The sequence below is a fragment of the Pezoporus occidentalis genome, unplaced genomic scaffold, assembly GCF_034315485.1.
Source record: "Pezoporus occidentalis ecotype Australia unplaced genomic scaffold, CSIRO_AGI_Poc_V1 ctg1, whole genome shotgun sequence".
Lineage (NCBI taxonomy): Eukaryota > Metazoa > Chordata > Aves > Psittaciformes > Psittacidae > Pezoporus > Pezoporus occidentalis.
In genome coordinates, this window is record NW_026912778.1 from 18,086,182 (window position 1) to 18,108,187 (window position 22,006).

Here is a 22,006-nt window from a genome sequence, read left to right on the forward strand (position 1 = left end):
TCATTTCCAAAGCTACTCTATGCTTGATAAAAGAATGCTTTATAAGTTGTTCTGTATTTGTCTGTAGAGTGAAATAAAAAGTAGCTTTATATTCCAGTTAGATGAGATGGGGTTTTATCACTTAGAATGACTGCAGTCTCTGTTGTTTTGGTTTTCTTTTTGGCTGGATCTGTTTAGTAACACAGGTGAGGACAATCTTCTAAGTACCAGTGTAAGTAGGCTGCTTGTTGCCATGATGGGATGTCCTCAAAATACTTCAACTCTTTAATAAAATCCATTAAGGTGTTTGGAGGAAACCCAAAACTTCATAGCCCCAAATTATGGCAATACAAAACCAATCCATAAAGCAGTAAATTTTCACCGCACTAAAAGATGTAAATTGGTAGCTGTAAAATTCCTTTATTAACACTCAGATACATCACTGAAAGAGAGTCAGGAAGGGAAGTTTACACTCAAATTTACTTTTAAGATTATATTTAAAACCAAAGCATTCTGCATTTAAATATAGCTTTTCTTGTATTCCCCTTTAAGGGTATGCTAGAATGGCTCCCATGGATATCATATGAATAAGTATTTAGTAAATCAAATGTTGCATGCCTCAATTCATGTTTTTGAAATGGTTTGAGGTAGATGGATGTGTCTGACAATGTTGTCTGACAATATATGCCACAGAATACCTTCTTTATGTAAGTGGTGAAATAAGTCCTTATGTTGAAGGCAAAGATCATTCTTCCCCGTGTCCCCTTGCAGGGCCCAGCAAAGTGGCATCCTCTGCTGCAGGGGTCTAAAAATGTGTGATCTTGCTAAAACCAAATTTTCCACGCTCCAAACCAGATCTTCACTCCTTGTCATGATATTACTCCTTGCTTTTAAATAAATGAATACCTGCTCTGATGGAAGATGGGTTTGTGTGTGAACACTGGAAAGGAGGGAAATCTACGTAAAGGTATCACTGAAGGCATGTTGCACTTCTTAACAACTAATCCTTTTGAAGGATCTGCTTCTTTTACCAACACCAGATGAACTTCTGCTGATATTATCATGAGATTGCCTCAAAATAAACAGAACAGACACTTAAGAAGCAACAAGTTGTTATTGCTCTGCTAATGAAATGCTCAGAAGAATTAAGACACAGCAGAAAAATACTAGGAAAGGATGATTTAAATCAGAACTTCCATTCTCGACATCATGACATAAGAATTGTAATATGTAATTCAGTACGATAAATTATTAAATTTTCCTTAAATATCTTAAAGACAAATTACATGTCTAGCATCTTACCTGGGAAAGAGGGACAAAAGACAAGCAAAAGAAAGAGCAACATGTGTTGGTTTGAGAATCTAGATCTTTGGGAGATATTTCTAGAGAATTTCACCTGAAAAAGCAATGAAAGTAATGAGGCATTAGACACACTGCTAGTGCCAAAAGGGTTATAGCTAATGGGATCTGATGACTTATTAAAAATGGGGGGAAGAATAACGAAGAATACAGTTTTCTGCCAGCTGTACTGGGACCAAGCTAGAGCTATCTCAGACACCAGCCTTACAGTGCTGCATGTTTGCATATTGACTTGAAGGGATTTTTTTTCTCTTAGGAAGCAGGTGGCTACACCACAGAAAAATATAATAGCTCTCCTGGTTTTGGCTGGGGTAGTTAGTTTTCTTCCCTAGTAGTTGGTACAGTGCTGTGTTTCAGCTTTATTCTGAGAATAATGTTGGTAACACACTGATGTTTTATTTGTTGCTACGCAGAGCTTACTCAAAGTCAAGGACTTTGTAGTTTCTCATGCTGTGCCAGTGAGGTAGGAGGTGCACAAGAAGCTGGAAGGGAGCACAGCCAGCACAGCTGACCCCAATTACCACAGGAATATTCCATACCATAGAGCACCATGCTCAGCATATAAGACTGGGGGGAAGAAGAAAGTAGAAGAGGACATCTGGAGATGGCATTTGCCTTCCCAACTGTTACATGTGATGGAGCACTGCTCTCCTGGAAATGGCTGATGGGGAGTGGTGAATGAATTCTTTTTTTGCTTTGCTTGCATGCACATCTTTTGCTTTCTCTATTAAACTGTCTTTATCTCAAACCAGGAGTTTTCTCACATTTACCCTACAAGTTCTCTGCCCCATCCCACTGGATGGATGTGTGAGTCAGTGGCTGAGTAGGACTCAGTTGCCAGCTGGGGTTAAACCACGACAAGTCCGTAAGACTTAACAGTGTCACTCAACTTTTCTGGCATATTTGAAATGGAGTTCAGTGGAAATATTAATGTGGAGTTAAACATGTTTGTGTGTTTAGTTGCTTGGGCAACAGCATGAAAGAGTTATTTAATAATGCTATGCATTATTCACTACTGTGAATAATTAAGAGAAGTAGCATTTTCAGTAAGACATGACAGCAATGCACTATTTTAGAAGCCAGAAGGTATGGAGTATTCTGTGTCTGCACAAGTTTATGCACACGTCATTCTTTACACTGTGTGGATACAGCAGCTGAAAGTTACTGGAAAAAAATAGCTAAAGGGACTGGTTATTTCATCACAGAAATATTAGGACGAAGACATTCTGAAGTGTGATAATGCTTTGTTATATGATCTAAAACCAGTCCACCATATTCAGTGCAAATTTCCCTTGTTTATTCATCTGTAAAGCCAGAAGATTAACCTTGGTTTGTTTTTCTTCAGTTCTGAGACTGAACATTGCATTAATGCTAAACTGCCGAGTACATGGATACAAACAAAGTAGGTTATTTAGAACTGCTATGATTGTTTCAATTTGTGTTTAAAGATGTCAGTAAAATTTCATATCTGAGCCTGAAAGGAAGCATTAAGTCTGGAATGAAAATAGAAAAATGTGTGGGGAATTAGAGGCATTGGGGAAAGCAAGCATTTAAATCATCCTTGAGAGATGGTTTAAGGCCCTGCCTATTTTGCTAGGAACTCACATACTGTTCTGCAGCATAATTGGTGTTGTCTGTCTTGTTCAAGTAGTGCCAGGTCAATGCTCTGTCTTCAGTACTAAAAGCAAAGAAGAGATGTTTGGTGATGCTGTTTCCATGCTCTCTGCTGCATAGTGGCTAAACACAAGCTGATCTGTTGCAGTTTCTTCTCTACTTTTTAGACTAAGATTGGAGCCGTTGTAAAATTTCTAACAGGCAATGCAGAATTTTACCTGAGAACATTTTCTGCACTGTTTTCTCATGTTTTATTTCTTATAAGCTGTATGTGGTATCTGGTATATGAAGAAATTGCTGTTTGTATGATCTAAAGGTAATGTGTAAGGTGACAGAAACGCATTTATTACTGTGAGGAAAGTGACCACTGATAGATGCAGACTTAGTGCAATAATTGTGGTCTGCTGTATGAAACCTGCTTCGGTGCCCCTTACATTCATTCTTTCTTCTGCTTGTTTGTTAGCTTCGCCACTGCAGTACTAGACTCCAAGTGTGTGGAATATAGATTGCACTTTATTTTAGTGTGGTTTTTTTTTTGTTTGGGTTTTGGTTTTGTTTGGTTTTCGGTTTTGTTTGGTTTTCCTACTGAAAGCAGCGAGGTATTGGATGGGGTATTAAGTTGAAGAGCTGCAGCTGTTGCAGTTGCATGGCTGCTGCTTATCCAATTCAAGTGTGAAAGGTTATTTAATCATATGAACTAGCAACCTCGTTATGTGAAGATGATCATCTTTTCTGTTGCATTGGAGGTTTGCCTGACCACCTCTGAGAGGAAGAGCAAAGGCATTATGCTTGGGCAAGGTCACAGCTTCCCAGCCAGGCTGGACTTTGTTGATGAAGCACATGAGAGGACCTGCAGCAGATTCACCAGGTGTGTCCCAGCTTCTTTTGCTATTTTTTCAAAGACCATAATTAATAACAGATGTATGGCATGTGTGTGGAAGCAGTTGTGTAATGTACATTTCTAGGTGTAGTTTATATTGTTTACAACTGATTGTGTTGCACTACTTGGCTCTAATGCACATTGTTGCCACTACGCAAATCATGGAATGTAAATAAATTTTGTTCCTGGCATCAAGAAAAGATAAAAAAATAAAATTTTTTTTAAATTCTAAAACTTTTCATGCCCCAAAATCCTCTAATGATAACTGCTCTGTGAAGTTGATTTTCAGGAGTCAGTTTGATTGAAAGGAACTGTAGGAGGTCTGAAGGCAACGGGAAAGATGTATTTTTCAAATGCTCTTTCTAGCAGATGATAATGACAACCTGTAGTCTATCAGCTATTTCCTCATGGGTTCTTAGTTTTATTTTTCACAACTGAAGGAGCCGTTTTTCTGCACCAGTACATATCTGGCTCTATCAAAATGCCTGTGTGATCACTGGTGGCAATTGATGCACTACCAGTGAATCTAATAAGTTCAAAGGAAAGCATGATGAACCAAAATAATAATTTTTATATTATTTTTTCTGTCTTGTCAAGCTTGAATTTATGGGTTGGAAGGCTTTGAGTGCATGGATAGTGTTGTGTTATAAAGGTTATATTTTTATAGGCCAAGAGGTCATTTCAAAGTTCTATTTTCAGCAAGCTCCGAGTTATCTTTCTCCAAACTTTATTTTCATTTTGAACTGCTGCAGCAGTTTGGTTTTTTTCCAACCCTATCTTAGGTGTGATTTTGGAGTATTTCAGTTAGGTTTTCTGCTTTATTACTTTTTTTTCTTCTGTTTAACTGAAGTTTGCATTCAGGTTTATGTTCTCTGGACATTATTTTCATTGTTGACAGTGATCAAAGGTTGTTTCAGGCAGTTGGGTTTTTATGACTTTTTTTCTTTTTTTCCCTAAGCAAAACTACCTTAACTTTTTAAAAAATAATGCAAAGCTCGGCAGCAATCTCAACAAATAAATTGGTTTAGTTTTAATTTTACATTTCTGGACCTTATCATTAGATTGTGCCTGTTCAGATTTTAAAATATATTTTTATCTACACGGGTGAATATAGGTTGCACCGTATGAAGAAGCAGTTGTGGCATGAAGAGGCAGTGATAAACCAAGGCAGATTAAAGAACCTGTACCGAGGCATATAGATAAACTTTAAATAATTCATGTAAACTTACAAATGCCTTCTTTTTACTCCCTACCAAATGTTGGTCACATTTCTTCAGATGACTCCCAGTTTTACATTTTACATTGTTCTAAAGAACTGCTGTAGAAATTCAGAAGGAAGGAATGTTTCTCTAGGCTGTGATCAATTACTAGGTAAGAACCAAAACAAAGAACTCATCAGTAGTGTTAACATGCTCAAAAGAACTGAAAGAGACAGAGCATTGGGCTTTGCTAGTTACCAAAGGTAGTTTTGATGCCCTGAGGAAAATTCTTGAGTGTGTTGTGGCAGTCTGGATAGAGTATGTGCCAACTCATTAAGCTGCACTCAGAAACCAGGAAAAAGGAGAAGGGAGCAGCATTGGTACTACCTGCACTTACCAATAACAAGTTGCATTCTGCTAGGACAGCCACATAGCTGGTTAAAAAACCCAACGTACCGTAGGCCATAAAGGACTGTTCCATCTGGATGGAGTCGAATCATTCGGTTTTTCACCGTCACCCCATGGACAAATGACTTCTTGTCGTTTTGGAAATACGTGTCCGGCACCCAGAGCTGGTCAGCCACTCTGTTGTCCAGAGTTAGGTTCAAAGGTATTCCAGAGTAAGAGAGTCTTTTATCCCTCCAGGACTGCTGGAAGTACATAGTCAGGGTGTAGTCCTAAGGAAGAAATAAGAGCGACTTTTTGTATTTTGCATACTGATTAGCTTAACAGAAGTTTATGTTTAGGTAACACTTGGTAACTAAGTGTCAGTAGCAGCAGGAAGTTTAAAGGTCATTAAGACTGTTGTCATTAACAATGACTGTAGTCTTGGCCTCTTCATGTTAATGTCAAACTTCGCACTACTGCCAATCAGAGACTGCCACAGGCTTTCAAAACCTCTTGAGCCAGAGGGAGTATATGGTGCATTTGGGTCTCCAGTCTGTGGATCACATTTGCATCGTTGTGGGTGTCTGGTTTTTAATTTTATTTGAAAAAAGTAGGATTTATCTGACATCTGCCAAATACCATTGCATGCACTGAGGACTTTCTTTTGATGTTTCCTCTCTTCATTCTGAAAGTTTCCCCACACAATCCAGAAAGGCCAGCAGCCTCCTGAGGCAGAGCAAATCAGACCTCAGAATGTATAACAGACAGCTTCTCATTCTGCATCTTCTGGAGTTGCCAGATGTAATGACCTTAGATAGTCAGGCACATTTCACCTGAGCCTGGGGAACATGGTGGTCTCTGTCCTTAGCAATCAGATGTTACACATAGAAAATGAACCTCTTCTCTTGATTATCACTCTGTAACTCAGGTAAAATGTAATTTGTGCAGTCCTTCAGCTTTTGCTTAGTCTGAAAAGAAATTTTTCTAAAAGGCTTCTGGCCTGATTTACTCTCTTACATCTGTCTTTCTGGGAATTTGGTAATTTCTAAAGGTAGTCAGTTTTTTTTTAAGTGGAAAAGCCCATGTACTTTGTAGCTGATGGACTTTTTAAAAGATGATTGGAATGTACGCAGACTATTAGTTTTCGCTTCCTCATGTCCTCCCATGGCCTTCTTTTCAAGTGGCAGGTCATTTTGTCACACATTTTTTAAAGTGTAAGTGCAGCAAAATTATAGATATTATTCAAAGTATTAGTTAGGTTAAGAATTTCTTTTATGTGAGAGAAAGCCTTGCATCAGTCATCCTCAAAAATCCTAGCCTGGACTGTAATTTGTGAAGAAATAGAGAGCATAAAAGCTGCCTTATGTGATTTGCTCTCTTCATCTTCAGTGGCCTCTTAAGACTTAATCGTTCCCATGAAATCAAAGCAGAGTTGTTACCTTTCAAAAAGACTTTCTGTCTGAAATGTTGCATCTGGCAGAGTTATAAGCTATACAGTTATTGGTAAAAGAAGTTAACGAAAATACTGGACCTGCAGTGGTTGTTTTGTATGGAGGAAATTCCATTACTTGATTGGTGGTCATATACAGTAGGACAATTATGTCCATTGTGAGAAGTGATTTGCAAGGTTTTCATATTTTCCAGGCCTGAAAGAAGATGGTTACAAACAACAGAGCCAAGAGGTGGCATGCCAAAGGCATAAGTTTTTGTTGGTGTTTTCTTCCTGACCCAAGTAACTAGGAAGAGATCAGGTCAGCTTCTTTTGCTTCTCAGACCATGTGCTGCTGAAATATGGAACTTCAAAGTGTTGCAATGGGGTATATTCTGTGCTCTGCTGAATGGGTGATTTATAATTTAAATAGCAGTATGGAGAATCATGAACCCAAGGAGGCAAGCCTTTGAATGTACAGTTTGAATAGAGTTGGGTTAGAAGCAGGCACTTAGAAATTAAATCCCTGTCCTTTATTCCTCTTACACATATACAGAGACCAGATGGGATTTGAATGAGGAAAAAATAAAAATTAAAACCAAACCAACACTATTCTGGTGCAGTTTTCATATGTTGTATCTATTTCCTAGCTTGATTTATTTCAAGCAACTTCAGATAGAAAAGCTTTCATACATGGCTCATACAAGTTAAATCCTCAGTGCTTAACTTGGTATCCTCTATGTCATCCACCTGATTCAGCAGAGCCTATGCTGTTTGCTGCACAGATGGAATAGAAATTCCAATTATATATAATTATATATATATATAATTATCCTTTTTCCTTCCTGCTTTCTTTTGTATTTTCACTAGGTCTTAAAGCTGCTTTTGTAGAACTGTCATGCTGTCCCAGCAAAAAGCTAACAATTGAGAGCGGTGCCTATGTGATGGTTCTTAAAGATTAGGCAAGAAAAGCTACAGGAGATCTTAGAGGATGTGATCAAGTGAAAGAAAAAGAAATCCTGTCTGTTGGGTATGGCTACTAGAAAAAAATGAGTTGCTATTTTTAGCATTGTAGTTTGCACAAGAAATTTTACTTCATCCAGTTGTGTTATATACAGAACACTGCTGTTGGTAATGCTATTGTACAGAGATCTCCTTCCTTGCAATTGTGCTATAGCATGTAGAAATACATGGCAAACCAACAAGTGTGATGGGGAGAAAAAAACTGGGCTTTATTCTAAAGGAATCTTAGTGTTTCTTAACTCAGAAAATGATCTATTTTCTCCCATTCCCCAGAACATGGGGGAGTTACTCATCCAATATTTTAATGAGGCAAATGAAGAGTATGTCATAATTATGAGAGTCCCTGTTGCTGTAAATTCTTATTTTAAAAAGCATAGTTAAAGGTTATTTTAATGAAAAACAAATGTATCTAAGCTATAATAATCCAAATTATATAGTTACACATTTTTAGAATTTTTTTAAAGGAGTACGCCTTACCTTTCTTACATTTCATCAGTGAAGAATGAGATGCCAGCAAACCATATGGCTAGTCTCATATTGGAGGGTTCTATACTACATTGTTTATATTTTACAGTGGTGTGAGTGAAATGAAGATTTAATGACTACTTGCCTTCAATCTTGTAAAATTTGCTGGGGATTTTGTAGTTTCAAGCTCTAGAGTGTATGAATAATCTTTCATATCTATAGTAGTTAATGGCTACAGAATATTTTTAGTTTTTTATGGCAGTTTCCCAAGGTCTCAAGCATTAGTCTAGCTATGAAAAAAAAAATCAGACTGTTTAACTTTTGTACTTAAGAATTTCTAATCATGAGCTTAAACGATTAGGGCGCAGTGTAAAATTAAAAAAGAGAATCTGTTTCTGCAGGTAACTGTTCTTTTAAATTCATTGTTTTAAAAATATTTCACTTTTTTTTTTTAGAAGCACACTGAATATTTTTTGCTGAACTGTACTTCCTATGATAAAAGAAAAAGCTGTAATGCTGCTGACAAATCATGATATTTCAGTAGATTTAATTGAGCTGTCTAGGTTTTCTACAAGTGCCTCCCTGGTTTTCCAGAGTGTTGTCAGCCTTCCTAGTGTTAAATGTCTGAGCACCACTGATAAAGTTGGGTTTGTGTGTATGATTTTTTTTCTGTTTCTTTTTTTTAATGTGATGAATTCTGATTTGTTAGCATGAGATTTTTTTTCCCCTTCTTAGTAATTGTGCAAATTTCTTATTTCTTTGTATCAAACTGGAAATGTTTAAGTGAGCATGTATTCTACAATATATAAGCCAATCTGTGTACCAGTGTTGTAATATGGTGCATTAGGTTGTGAAGACTAATACACATTAGTCCTAGGGAAGAGAGATTCTGTGAAAATGTGAGTAAGAGAAGCTAGCTTATTATTCCTCAACATGGCAAATTACTTCTTAATCTGAATTTAAGCAGTCTCATAAATAAATATTGGTATCAAGCTTCACAGTTCACTTGAGTAACATAAATTTCTTGTAGTAAAAAAAATAAATGAATAGATCACTGATGCACATTGTATTTAGTTAGAACAATTTATAGTTCCAGTAACTAATAGACTGGAGAGTTCCCATACAATACTAAATTTCATTTTTATTTCAGTTATTTTGTTCCCTAATCTTTTTTGTGCAACATGTATAGATGATGTGAGGGTACTAAAGGGTTCTCCCCACTCCGCCCCCCACCTTTCACCAAAACCTCTGTAGCTCTCTGAAGCCTGTAGAGATGCATTAGAAAAGCAAGATAATTTGGACTCACTGGTAATTTCCACTGTGTGGTTTACAAGTTCAGCACAGCAGAATATAAAGAGGAATACTTTCTCATATTATAATCTAACCTTCTACCTTCTAGGATACACAGAACTGGTAGTTCACCATGCTTATCTGTTGAACTATAGACTCTGGTGGAATAAAATATGAGTTTACGTATCTACTGCACTAGTGGTTGCAATTCTAGACATACATGTTTTAAGAGGAAAACAGTCAGTATTTTAACTTGCAATTTTCAACTCTGATCTAAAAGGCCTTCTGTGTTTTCCTTCTTTCCAGGGTGGCCTCAATCTAAGTTCTGCTGCCATTGCATGTACTGAAAACAGTTTAGCACATTGTGATGTATTTAAGTAATAACCAAATGTCAAAGCACACTCCAAAAGTCTTACCACCTAAAAATTAACCCTATGTATGCAGTTCTTAGCAAATTAGTAAATGGAAGAGTATTTTGTGACTATTTAGCTGTTCTAGGTCAACTCATTGTCAAATATTAGATCTCTAGATGAGTTTGTGCATGAAGGCACTGCAGCAAAACAAACAGGTGAAGCATAGCATACTTCTAATAGACAACAGTGTATATTGACAGTTGTGGGATGCATACTGTATACCCAAAAGATCTTAAATTAAAATTCTATCCTTGGGAAACATCCAATAATCAAGTATCTGGCATTGCTGCAGAAAATGAGATACACTGCAATTCAAATAGAGTATAACTGAATCAAGACAAACATAACTGAAATAGCAATTTAAAATTAAATATGGAGCGAATATTAATATAAACTGTAATAAGGATATAAATGTAGAACAGCAATACATATAAATCCTGCTGTGACTGCAAGCTGTTATTAATTGGCCAACATTATTTTCTGAGTTTATCTGATACTAACAAGAACAGGAAGAGCAGAGTTTTGAGAAAATGGTAAGTGCTGAATTTGGAAATTGTAACGATGAATGCCTCTTCATATGTTGTAAGCATGCTAATCCATCAGAAGAAGCTGTTAGCATTTGTTTGGCAAGTTAGCTGTCCTATCTTTGTTACTTCTTGGGAAGATCTGTACCCTCACCTGCAAAAGAGTAATTTTAGGATAAGAGAATACAATTGGTGATTTGTTGGGGGTTTTTTTTTTTTTGTTTTTTTTTTTTTTGAGTGTGAGATTGTGTTTTTTGGTGTGTATTGGGTTCTTTATTAGTTGCTTGTGGGATTTTGTTTTTCATGGGTTTTGTTGTTGGGTTTTGGTTCAGTTTTGGGTACTTTTGTTTGCTTTTTTTTTTTTTAATCCTTTGTAATTTCAAATACACAGCTGATGCTGAATTTGAGATACTGCACAGAAATTAGGAGAAAATATTGTAACTGAAGTTAAGGAGGAAGAAAATAGTGGTTCTGTTTATGCTCTTCTATAAAAATGTCAGGGCAGCTACATCTCTTTACTAAGTCTGCGGTCCAGCCAGGCAAGGAAGCCAGGGAGTTAGTGATGTTCACGCTAGTGGATGAACTGTATTTGCCTTCCTTTCTATGGATATAGCTCAGTGCTCATTTTGGTTTTGTTTTTCATGAAGACTGATGCAGCATATGCTCTCCAGTTCCCCTCTTCTGTGCGTAATAGTGGCAGGTGGAGGGACTCAAATTATTCAGTGCACTGGCCTGATTCACAGGAGGCTGTGGTTCTCATGAACTACACTTCTGTCAGGGGGAACAAAATTTTCCCACAGCAAGCTTCAGTTTTGCAGAAATCATCTTTTCTGTCAGTAAATTGCAAATAATTTGTAGATGTGAGATTTCTGTAGGACAAAAAGTTATGCAAGATATTATTTTGTTTGATCCAGTTGGTGGCTGTAGTTGCTATTGAGGTACCTTGCATTTCTGTTTTTGAAATGTGCTGACAATTCTCTAGAGAAATGTTTCATAAACTTTGCTGGCATTTATAACTTCACAATTATGTGGCATCACAGTTGTGTCTTACAGAAAGAAGCAGAGATCTGCCAGAAGCCTGCATAGCTGTATTGATGACACTCTTTATTGCTCAAAGCACAGCCAGAAACAAGATTAGACTCATTATAATGAAGGCACTCATCATTACTGTATTGGGATCTAATATTACTCTTTGCAGTCAAGGCAGAAGTCCCCTTAACTGCAATGGATTAGAATTACATCCAATGTCTTCAATCGTTACTGAAAAAAAACAAACCAAAAGGCAAAATATTTCTCAGTTACAACAGCAAACTATGTATTTTGTTGCATCTTGTTCGGTGTTTTAGTAATTATGTTTAGAAGAAGTATTTATCACTGCTTCTGACACTTAAATGGGTTACAATAATTTTGTTTCATTGACTCAGTGTTCTTTAACACAGAGGTGGGCAAAATCCCAGTTTTATCTTGTGTTTTATCCTTAACCTTGCCTCTTTGGGAAAAGAAGAGTAAGGACTTCTGAGCTTTGGATCAATATTGCATCGTGTTGCCCTCTGCTTTTTTTGCCCTCTCATTTGAGCCTTGCTAACCTGTGAGGCCTCAATGTGCCACTTGTCCTTTGTATAGGAAGAGATGATATTGGTAAATACTAACATACTAAATACTAGCATGGATTGCTTTGATTAGGAGTGGTCTTACTTTACTTAGCAGGAAAGTAAGGTAGCAGCTAAGGTAGCCTTGTGGATATGTTGTTGTTACTCTCACTGCATGCTAGAAGCTCCTTTAAGAAACCTTGAAAACCACCGTAGCATTTCCAGCTGCACTCAAAAATTCCAGCCACATAACCCCCAGTCTGAGGTAGCAATGGGATACACCAGTATAACATTGCTCACAGTGCAAGTTAATACTATTGTCTGGTGTAAGCGCTATGCTAATTGCCAACGTAAGAATCAGAACATGTCCATGGTATGATTCATATTGCATGAAAGATCTATGAACTGCTTTTTGTATCCGCAGGAAACAAGAATGACAACTATTCCTTCCCATGCTATTCTGTTTTCCTTTTGAAGCTGGTTATCTTTTTGGTATAGATGGTAATACTGCCATAAAGATGCTTGAGGGGAGGAGTGGAGAACAGGAAAAATATGGCGTACGTTTAAGATGACATTGTAAGGAATGTTGGAGTAAACAAATACAAATGTACTGGTATGTAGGGTAACTGTGGTCAATGTGTGTATATTTTTTACAGGCAGTAAGTAAACATCTTTTATATTTTGCCTCCAGTAAGAGTACCTGGGGTTGATTAAAGAGTAACTGAAGGGAAAACAAAGGAACAGAAAAGCTTCTCACTGGCAAGTAGCCCACAGACTAACATATGTTAATCCATGTCTAGATACATATTTTAAGAGCAAATGTAGACAGCAATGAGACAAATATGTTTTCTCTTTAGACAATTCTGTGAAGCAGCTGAAAGCAAGTTTTTGACAAAAAACCCAGCCAAACCCAAGTTGTCCAGGTGGTCCATACCTGTCTGTATCTGAGGACTCCAGTTAGTGTTCATGTCCAGGTATTAGCAGCTACAGTGCAAAGCTATTCTAGGTATTATATGCTGCTTTGTGCTAAAGTCAAGGATATTCTAGGTTTCTCCTCTTGCGAGTTGTGCAAGAAACTTGTCTGATAATATGCAGGTCTGAAAGGGAATGGTGGGATGACACTTAAGTACTGTGATAGTGTGCCCAATTAGTGCTGTTCTCATGCTCTCTGTAAAGCATGTGGAGCAAGCACTCCAAGGGAAAGAAACTTCAGGCTTTAACTTATGTTTCAAAACACTTCAACCATCTTGGACTGGAAGCACCAATACACAGGACTGGCACTGGGCATTTGGGAGGAAACTACTTCCCAGGTTCTTGCATGGGCTACATGGAGATGGCTCCTCCCTGACTAGAGGACTCAATCCTAATGAGGTGGACGCAGATCAGATCTGAGAGTCCACCATATTGAATGCGATGTAAGAAGTAAAGCAAACTAAGAGAAAAGATACACTGGAAGGATGCAGCACTTGAAAGTTCCTGTGAAGGCAAAACATTGTGGAAGAGCAGAGAATTAAATAAACCATGCTTCCCTTGCAACCTATAAGCAAGGTAATTGGAAAGCAGCCTTTTTTGCTGATGATGGTTGTTTCTGAAGCACTTGATTATTTCTTTTTTTGAACTTGGTAATTCTTAGCTAGTTCAGCAGGGGTAAACTTTGAGATCATTATGAGGTGCACTGAATGTCTAAGGAGAACAACACAGTGCTAAGATCTCAGAAGAATTCCTCATGGTGTCAGTGAACAGAGCTGGCAGGTGAAGCTGAACCAATTGCTAGCTTAGGAGCAGATGGAAGAAGTTGGACCTGGTGGGGTTATTCTGGAGAAGGCTCTGGGGGGAACTTATCACTCCCTACAACTGCCTGACAGGAGGACGGATCCAGGAGGGGGCTGGTCTCTGCTCCCAAGGAACAAGGGAGAGGACAAGAGGAAACGGCCTCAAGCTGTACTAGAGGAGGTTTAGATGGAGATGAGGAACAATTCCTTCCCCAGAGGGTGCTCAGACATTGGAACAGGCTGGCCAGGGCAGTGCTGGAGTCATCATCCCTGCAAGTGTTCACACACCATGTAGACAAGGCCCTCAGTGCCATGGGTTAGTGGTGGTCTTGGCAGTACTGGGGGAATAGTTGGACTGGATGATCTTAAAGGTCTTTTCTGACCTGGTTGATTCTATGATTCTGTAAGTTTGCTGCATTTTGTCTTGAATGCTATTGCGTAAGTGATAACAGTACCAGGAATCTAATAAGCACTGGGCATAAAGTTGAAGAGAACACCAGCACAAGAATGTCAGCAGTATAAAAATGGATTTGCAGGACAAGCTAGCTGAGCATGTACATTAAAAGGCCCACAACCCTTAATTATGTGTTGTGCAGGCACTTATGTTAAGCAAACCTTATGAGTCAGAAATCAGATGGCAAGCTATGGCCAGTCTCTGTTCCAGAAGATGCTGAAAAATGCAGGGGGGATATCTTCATATGAGGTGGGGCTAACTGTAATTACTGATTTTTATTATTTTTTCATGCCTTAACATACATATATATGTAATATATTTTTTTAACAATTTACTAAAGATTAGGTAGGAGTTAGTTCTATTTCTGTGAGTCTGATGATTGAGGTCTATTTGATTCCTTCTGCCTTGTTCTCAGTTGTCACTATACTGCATCAATTTTCTTTAGTTTCGAGAGAAGCAAATGGAGGTCAAAGTGACGTGCAGTGAGTCACTGGTTCTCCCTGGAATAGAAATAGTAATAACTTAGCTGCCAGATCTTTAGAGTGGTATATACCTCACTGGGGGTTTCTTAACTTTTTGTTTGTTTGTGATTTGGTATTTTTGTTTTTTGCTTTTTTCTTTGCATGTAAGTACTGTTTCATGTTTGGGGTTTTTTTGTTTGGATGTTTTGGGTGGTGTTTGTGTTTTTGTGTTGGTTTTGGGTGTTTGTTTTTTTTTTTTTCTGAACTGCTCAGGACTACTTTGTTTCATTGTTCATGATGCTTATGCGTGAATTGCATTCTGTAAAATGGTGATGATAATGAAGACTGCTACATGGCTGGAGATATTGTTACCATATTGGCATTTTTGTTGATTGCTTTACATAATTCTAATCCATAAATCATAAGGCCAAGCTGTCTCCCTGGTACTTTGAGGTGAAGGAGGTTAAGGTTTTGTGCTGTATCTGGAAACTGGGGATAGAGGAGAATCATGGTATTTCTGCTTTATAATAACTCACAAACTGGAATTATTTTGCACTTGGAGCTAATAACACTAAGGGCATTAGTGACATTGTCATAGTGTGATAAAACTACTGACATGCGGGTTGGAAGGTCTTCCGGGAATTTCCAACCCAGTTTCCTGTTTGAAGCAGGACTGTCACCAATCCTGTCTTGAGTCAGACACCACTCTCTCTGGCAAACCTTGAAAGACCCTCAAGGATGGGAATTCCACAGCCATTATGGTCAGCCTCTTCTGGTGTTGCACTGTCTTTCTGTCAAAAAAGTCTGTCTTGGCATCCACCCTGAACCTCCGAAGGTGCAATTAGTAGTTGTTAGCTTTCATTGTATCATCTGCCACTACTGAGAGTGGTCTGACTGCCATCTTCCCTTCAGGCAGCTGTAGGCTACAGTGGGGTTTTCTCTTGCCTCTTCTCTTTGCCAGGCTAAGCAAAGCAAGTTCCCTTGTCTCTCCTTATAGGTTACATGCTTTAAGCCCTGGACTTGTTGATAACTCTCCACTGGACCATTTCCAGTTTCTCAGTATCTCTCTTGAAGAGGGGGAGGAAAGAAATGCGGGACACTGTTTTAAGTGCAGCCATACCATTACAGAATATAAGAGGTCAATAACTTCCCTCTGTGCTGACCACACTCTTGCCAGTGTAGGTTAGCATGAAATTTAAATACGACGAGAGTGCACATGGTGGCTTGAATTCAGCTGCTGCTTAACCAATCTGCTGCAGCACCTCAGTGTCTTTCTTGCAGTGAGGAGTCCAGAACTAAACACAGTATTTGAGATGTGGCCTCACCAGTGTCGAGTACAGGGGGATGATCACTGCCCTGGCTCTGCTGGCCGCACTATTCCTGATATAAGCCAGGATGCTGCTGGCTGCCTTAGCCACCTGGGTACACTGCTGCTTCATATTCAATCATCTGTCAATCAGCACCCCAGGTCCTTTTCCACTAAATTCTACTGTCCTAAAGCCCAGAGTTCTAACTCTGCTGCTCACCTTTCTAGCTGTCCTCCAGATCCTGAACTCTGTCATCTCATGGTCATTGCAAACCAAGCATGCTGTAAATAATTGCTTTGCATCTGAATATTTCTACAAAAGGCAGCTTGAGAAAAAGCTTCCCCATGTGAATTCTCATGAGCTGCATAATTTAAGTATTAAGCTGCTTACATGTCAGTCTAACATAGTTGATGAATTTACAACGCTGATGCAAATTTTCTGTGGAAAGCTTGCTTTTGGCTTTTGAGGGGAATCAGTTTGCCTTTAGATGCATGTTCATGATCATTGACTCTAAATCCTTACATCAGAATCCATGGTATTTTTAGAGTGCTGATAATAAAGGACCCTATTTTATTTTTATCCTACTATTACCATAACCAATTAGATAACTGAGTTTCCAATTTAAAATGATTAATCTGATTAGAACCCCACAAATCCAGTGCCATTGCCATTTTCGTGGGAATTCACGTTTTAAAACATTTTATAGTACGTGTAGGCATTTTATGGGAAATGAAAAAAAAATCAAGCAAGAGAAAATCGTCAGTTTGAAGGCATGTGAATAATACTCGTGAGGACTGTTTGGGATATGGAAGTCCAGGTTCTCTTTCCTACAAAATATGTAACTAGGGAGACTATAAAAATAGTAATTATTTGGAGAACTGAGTAGCTTAGTGTAGAAAGTTGAGACTGGCACCAATATACTGAAAATCTGGGAAAGTATGTTCTTGCAAATGACATTTTAAATTAAGCAGTCCCACAAATTGGTTTTCTGTAACACTTATGGCAATAAAACCTCTGTCTGGGACTGAAGTTTCAGAAGGCTTTCACCTCACTGAAGTCCAAGGCAGCTACTACTTCCATCCCTTCCTGTGTGCCAGAACACATTTGAATAAATAGGAAGTGGCGGGAATTGATCTAGTTTAGAAATGAACCCTGCCCATTACTATTTTGGTGTGGTGGTTTTGGATGTAGATAAATTCCCTGATCCCATCCCCACCATGGCTACTGAATCTGGGGCAGGAAAGGAGAGGAAAGAAAAAATTGGGGACTTCTGGAAGCCCTTAGAGCACACTTACCACCATTCTTGTCAAATGCAAATGCCATTGCATTTTTCATTTTTGCTAGTTGTGGAAGGCCAGAATGAAACAGAATGAGTTTGCAGTGTGGTGCCATTCATGCAGTACAGCAGAGACCTGGTTTATTTGATGTGGAAAACTGTTCTACAGCTTCAGGTCAGAGTGACAAGAAGCAGTTCAGATCTTCAGTTCTGGTGTCCTCAACATAAAAAAGGACATGGATCTGTTGGAACAAGTCCAGAGAAGGGCCACGAGGATGATCAGGGGACTGGAGCACCTCCCGTATGAAGACAGGCTGAGAAAGTTGGGGCTGTTCAGCCTGGAGAAGAGAAGGCTGCGTGGAGACCTCATAGCAGCCTTCCAGTATCTGAAGGGGGCCTATAGGGCTGCTGGGGAGGGACTCTTCATTAGGGACTGCAGTGATAGGACAAGGGGTAATGGGTTAAAACTTAAAGAGGGGAAGTTTAGATTGGATATAAGGAGGAAATTCTTTCCTGTTAGGGTGGTGAGGCACTGGAATGGTTTGCCCAGGGAAGTTGTGAATGCTCCATCCCTGGCAGTGTTCAAGGCCAGGTTGGACAGAGCCTTGGGTGACATGGTTTAGTATGAGGTGTCCCTGCCCATGGCAGGGGGGGTGGAACTAGATGATCTTAAGGTCCTTTCCAACCCTAACTATTCTATGATTCTATTGCTGGGAGTACACCAACACTTGTCAAATGACAGTGACACCCAAGGTCTGTGGGTTGGTATTTAGTGGCCTACCCACTATCTTACAATTGTCTGTGTAAGTTTATTAGTGTTCTCACAGCACTGAGGTACTGCAAGAGCTCAGCAGCCAGTCAGCTGTTTCAGTATTACCTTGCCTTTCTTTACTCTTATTTATTAACTGGGGAGAAAAAAGGAAAAAAGAAATAGTATCCAAAACATTTGAGAAGGCTAGGAAAGCGAATATGACCCTTCAGCTCTTCCTTGCTTGCTGTAGCTTACTACTGAAACACTGAGGCACTGTTGTGAAGCTTGACCTTTGAGAAGAGCACACTGGAAGCCTTACTGAGAGAAGTGTGATGTTGCTTCGTTGGATCTTTTGTTTGGTTTTCCCCTCCCCTCCTTCTAAAATACTTGTTTTCTTGGTCCATCCTGAGATGTCAGCAGAAGTAAATGTAGCAGCGCTCTTGCACACCACTTCTGTTGGTGTTCTTCAGGGGCAGCTCTGTCACAATATGAAGGGTGAAGTTAAAATATCTCACACAGACCCGTATGTAACAATCAGTGACACATAAGGCATACAGTTTGGTGTATCTCTAATTTATAGTGGCCAACATGATATAGGCTAGAGGGGCTACTGAGGGCTGAGGGATCTTAAATCCATGGGTTTTGTTGGCCCCGCAATGTTCTCATCTGGGGCCTTAATTTCTGGAGTCATTGCAGTGTCTTAACCATGTCAGCTAAAAGTCCTCATGATTTTTTTTTATTGATAAAAAAGCAAACAACTGCTTGTTACTGATAAGTTTTCACTGCTTTGCAAATCAGGCAATTTCCATCCCCTAGAGGAATAGAAATCCAATGTCTTTTCAGCATTGAAACAAGCATTTCAAATTGTGCCTGTGCATTTACTCCTTCTTCTAAAAATATGGCCACTTTTCCTTAATACCTCCACCGAGTAGAATGACTCATTTTCCACTAAAATACACTTATGTTTAATCAGAAATGTTCTACATGCTGCTGGCCAAACTATGTGAAGTGTAGGTCTGTGCCACTATCGTTTAAAGCTAAAAAAACCATTTTTCCAGCTATGTTTTTTATAGGATTTATTGGCTTATTACAGAGCCAATGCAAGACACTAGCGTCAGAGGAGAATGAAATGTAGAGGTCCAGAGGTGTTTGGCTTTTCTGAAAATAACACAGATAAATTAGGTGCTTGTGGACATGAATGGAAACCAATACCAGTGAAGCAGCACTTCTTATGGGACAGATGTAGCTCTTCTCCTGCCACCTACAAAGATGGTTTCTGTCAAGGAGGGAATGACAGTAAGAAACTGAACTGTGACAGGAGACCAGCTGTTTGGAAATTCTGGTGTATGGCAGAGGTGACTAATGCCATTGTTTATGGCATGAACACAATGATCGAGATGATGGGGAGGTTTTTCTTCTTTGTGGTGATGCTGGTCAGTCTCACTACTCTTCAGTATGATTAAATGGCTCTGCCTGGTGACTTCTACTCAGGGATAAGGCCCTTACAGGTGATGCCATGATCCAGCACAAAGTAGGATGTGGCTCCATGCCATGCAGCAACTTTGAAGCAATATGGCAAATGGCTTCAGTTAAGGTTCATGATTCTATGGTGTAGATGTAGTGAAGTACGGCTTTAGTGGAATGAATCTTTTCCATATGTTGCCTGTTATTTGCCTTATCCAGTCACATAAACCTTGATTAAATACATACAGAATTAACAGGTTTGCATCAGTAGACACTGAATGTGTAGAGAGAAAAATTCTGGCTAGTCACAGGGCTTTCCAGATGCATCAGTTGTGTCTGAGTGGAAGTTTTTCATTTATTTATAGCAGGAATGGCTTTTGTATTTGTTACAGTAATAAACTTACTGAACTACCAAATAATTTATCTTTCTGCTTGCTTTCATCTGATTACAAATCTCTAGATACCTCAGGATAATATGCGCATCTGTTCCCTGGAGATTGATTCTTCACAGACAGTCATCATAAAGCAAATGAATGGAGTGGAGAATGGTGTTTAGGAAATAACTAGGGACAGCTCTGCCTCTCTTTGCTAACTCTCACCCTCGTATTTCATTCCTTTCACCAGATTGGCTTTCTGACACACCCTACAGCAAACTTGCCAGATGCAGTAATTCATTTTCTTCGGAACAGGAAATCAAGATAGTGACTCTGGAACTTGAACAGCTTGCTCTAGCAATTTGTGCTAGCAGATCATCAGAAATGGATAGTACTGTCTCCTTTCCCAGCTACTCTGAACCCCACAGGACCAGGAGCAGGTCTCACTCCACCACTTAAGTGTTCTGGGGAGAGAGATCTCCTGTAGTTTCTCATAGATTAAAATGAGTGAAATTGATTATTTTCCTGGTATGCTTTTCAGTTTGCTATTTTTAATGACAGAAGTGAGGCTGACACCTAATTTGCATGTGTTAAAACAGGCTTAGGAAACTGTGTTGTAAATAAATCTTGGGAGGAATATAAACTAGCAGGGGGAAAATAACTTCCCTCTTGTGGGTCAGAATGGAAAATAATGCTGTGGGGAAGATTATTCCACTTCTCTGTACTGGAGGATTCTTGTACCGCTTTATGTAGTATCTGATGTTGGTTGTCACTGGAGATAAGAGTCTAAATGGACCTCAAGTCTTTGGCAGCATGACAGCTCTGTTGCTCTAAGGCAACCAGATGAATGTTAAATCTCGGGTCTCTCCTGGATTACAGATGTGACAAAACAGGCAAACATACGTCTGTATACAGCATTAAAATAGCTGCAGATGAGAGAGCACTCTGGACCTGCTGCAAGAAACATGGATATAGTTAATTCAGCATATGTAATCTTACTGAGAATATGTAGGGGCAGGATGGGAGAAGAGCTTTGTTTTGGCTGTAGCAAAATGAAATTTGGTAGGCTCAGTGAAGTATTGTATGTTGTTGGCTGTAAGGGTAGCTGCCACAGTTTTGTGGCATGGATAATACTCTTTTGATTTATGTCTCATCTCAGGGGGGAGCTAAGAAAGCTTAATCCCTGCCCAGCACCTGGTTTTTTTTTATCATATACCCTCTCCTGCATCACCAGCCTGGTGCTTGGGAAAAGCTTTTCTGTGATGGGGAATCTGTTAGGCGGAAGATAAGTGCTCTGTGTGGGAAGACTGCTTTTAGTTCTCTCTTTTCTTTTTTTTTTATTCACCAGAACAATTCCAGTTCTTTAATCCTCAGTCAGGTTTTTTTTTTAAACTGTATTCGTTCTTCAAATTCTGTAGGCAAAGATTGCTTGTCATAAACATACTTATTTTCTACAACATCAATGTATGTTCAGCAGTAGGTGTCAGTTCAATACTGAGTGAAATGTTTAAATCTCTCCCCAATGCTTTTCCTTCTCCATTTTATGGCAAGTGGAAGTCTAGCAGCTGAAGGGGAAATCACTATAGTTACAGCACCCAGTCCTAACATGAGTCCAACATTTAAGTGTTCCTGCTTGTAGCATAATACATATTTAATATCTATTTACATTATAGACATTTGGGATAGACATTACAGACATTTGGGATCATGTTTGCAACTGTTAAAACAGACACTGACAGTTTTAGATTATTCCATTGCAAAGCTTTGCTTGCAAGACAGTGGTCTGCTATTATAAATTGGTTGCTTACATAAGAAGTGAAAGAATACACACTAGTTTAAAACAGAGCTCAAAGCACTGCTGCGTTTTCAAAATCAAAATCTAAGATTTAATCACCACCTGGTTATCAGTCTGTGTCAACACTGTCAGCCAAAAGAAACGATTGAAGCTTGGTTCATTCCCAGCTGCAAATATCATTGTGGGCCATTTTTAGATTGA

General features: G+C 38.9%; 1 protein-coding gene across 5 annotated transcripts in view; it reads right to left on the reverse strand.

Moving 5' to 3' along the window:
- The window catches only part of GABRB1 (gamma-aminobutyric acid type A receptor subunit beta1), a 126,667-nt gene that overhangs the window by 53,133 nt on the left and 51,528 nt on the right, over positions 1-22,006 (reverse strand). For all 5 annotated transcript variants that reach the window (XR_009962572.1, XR_009962568.1, XR_009962569.1 and 2 more), the window contains exon 4: positions 5,488-5,708. Coding sequence is in view for 2 of the 5 variants with exons in the window: in XM_062607644.1 (XP_062463628.1) it covers positions 5,488-5,708 (221 nt within the window). In the remaining 3 variants the exon portion in view is untranslated. The remainder of the gene's footprint in view (positions 1-5,487; positions 5,709-22,006) is intronic.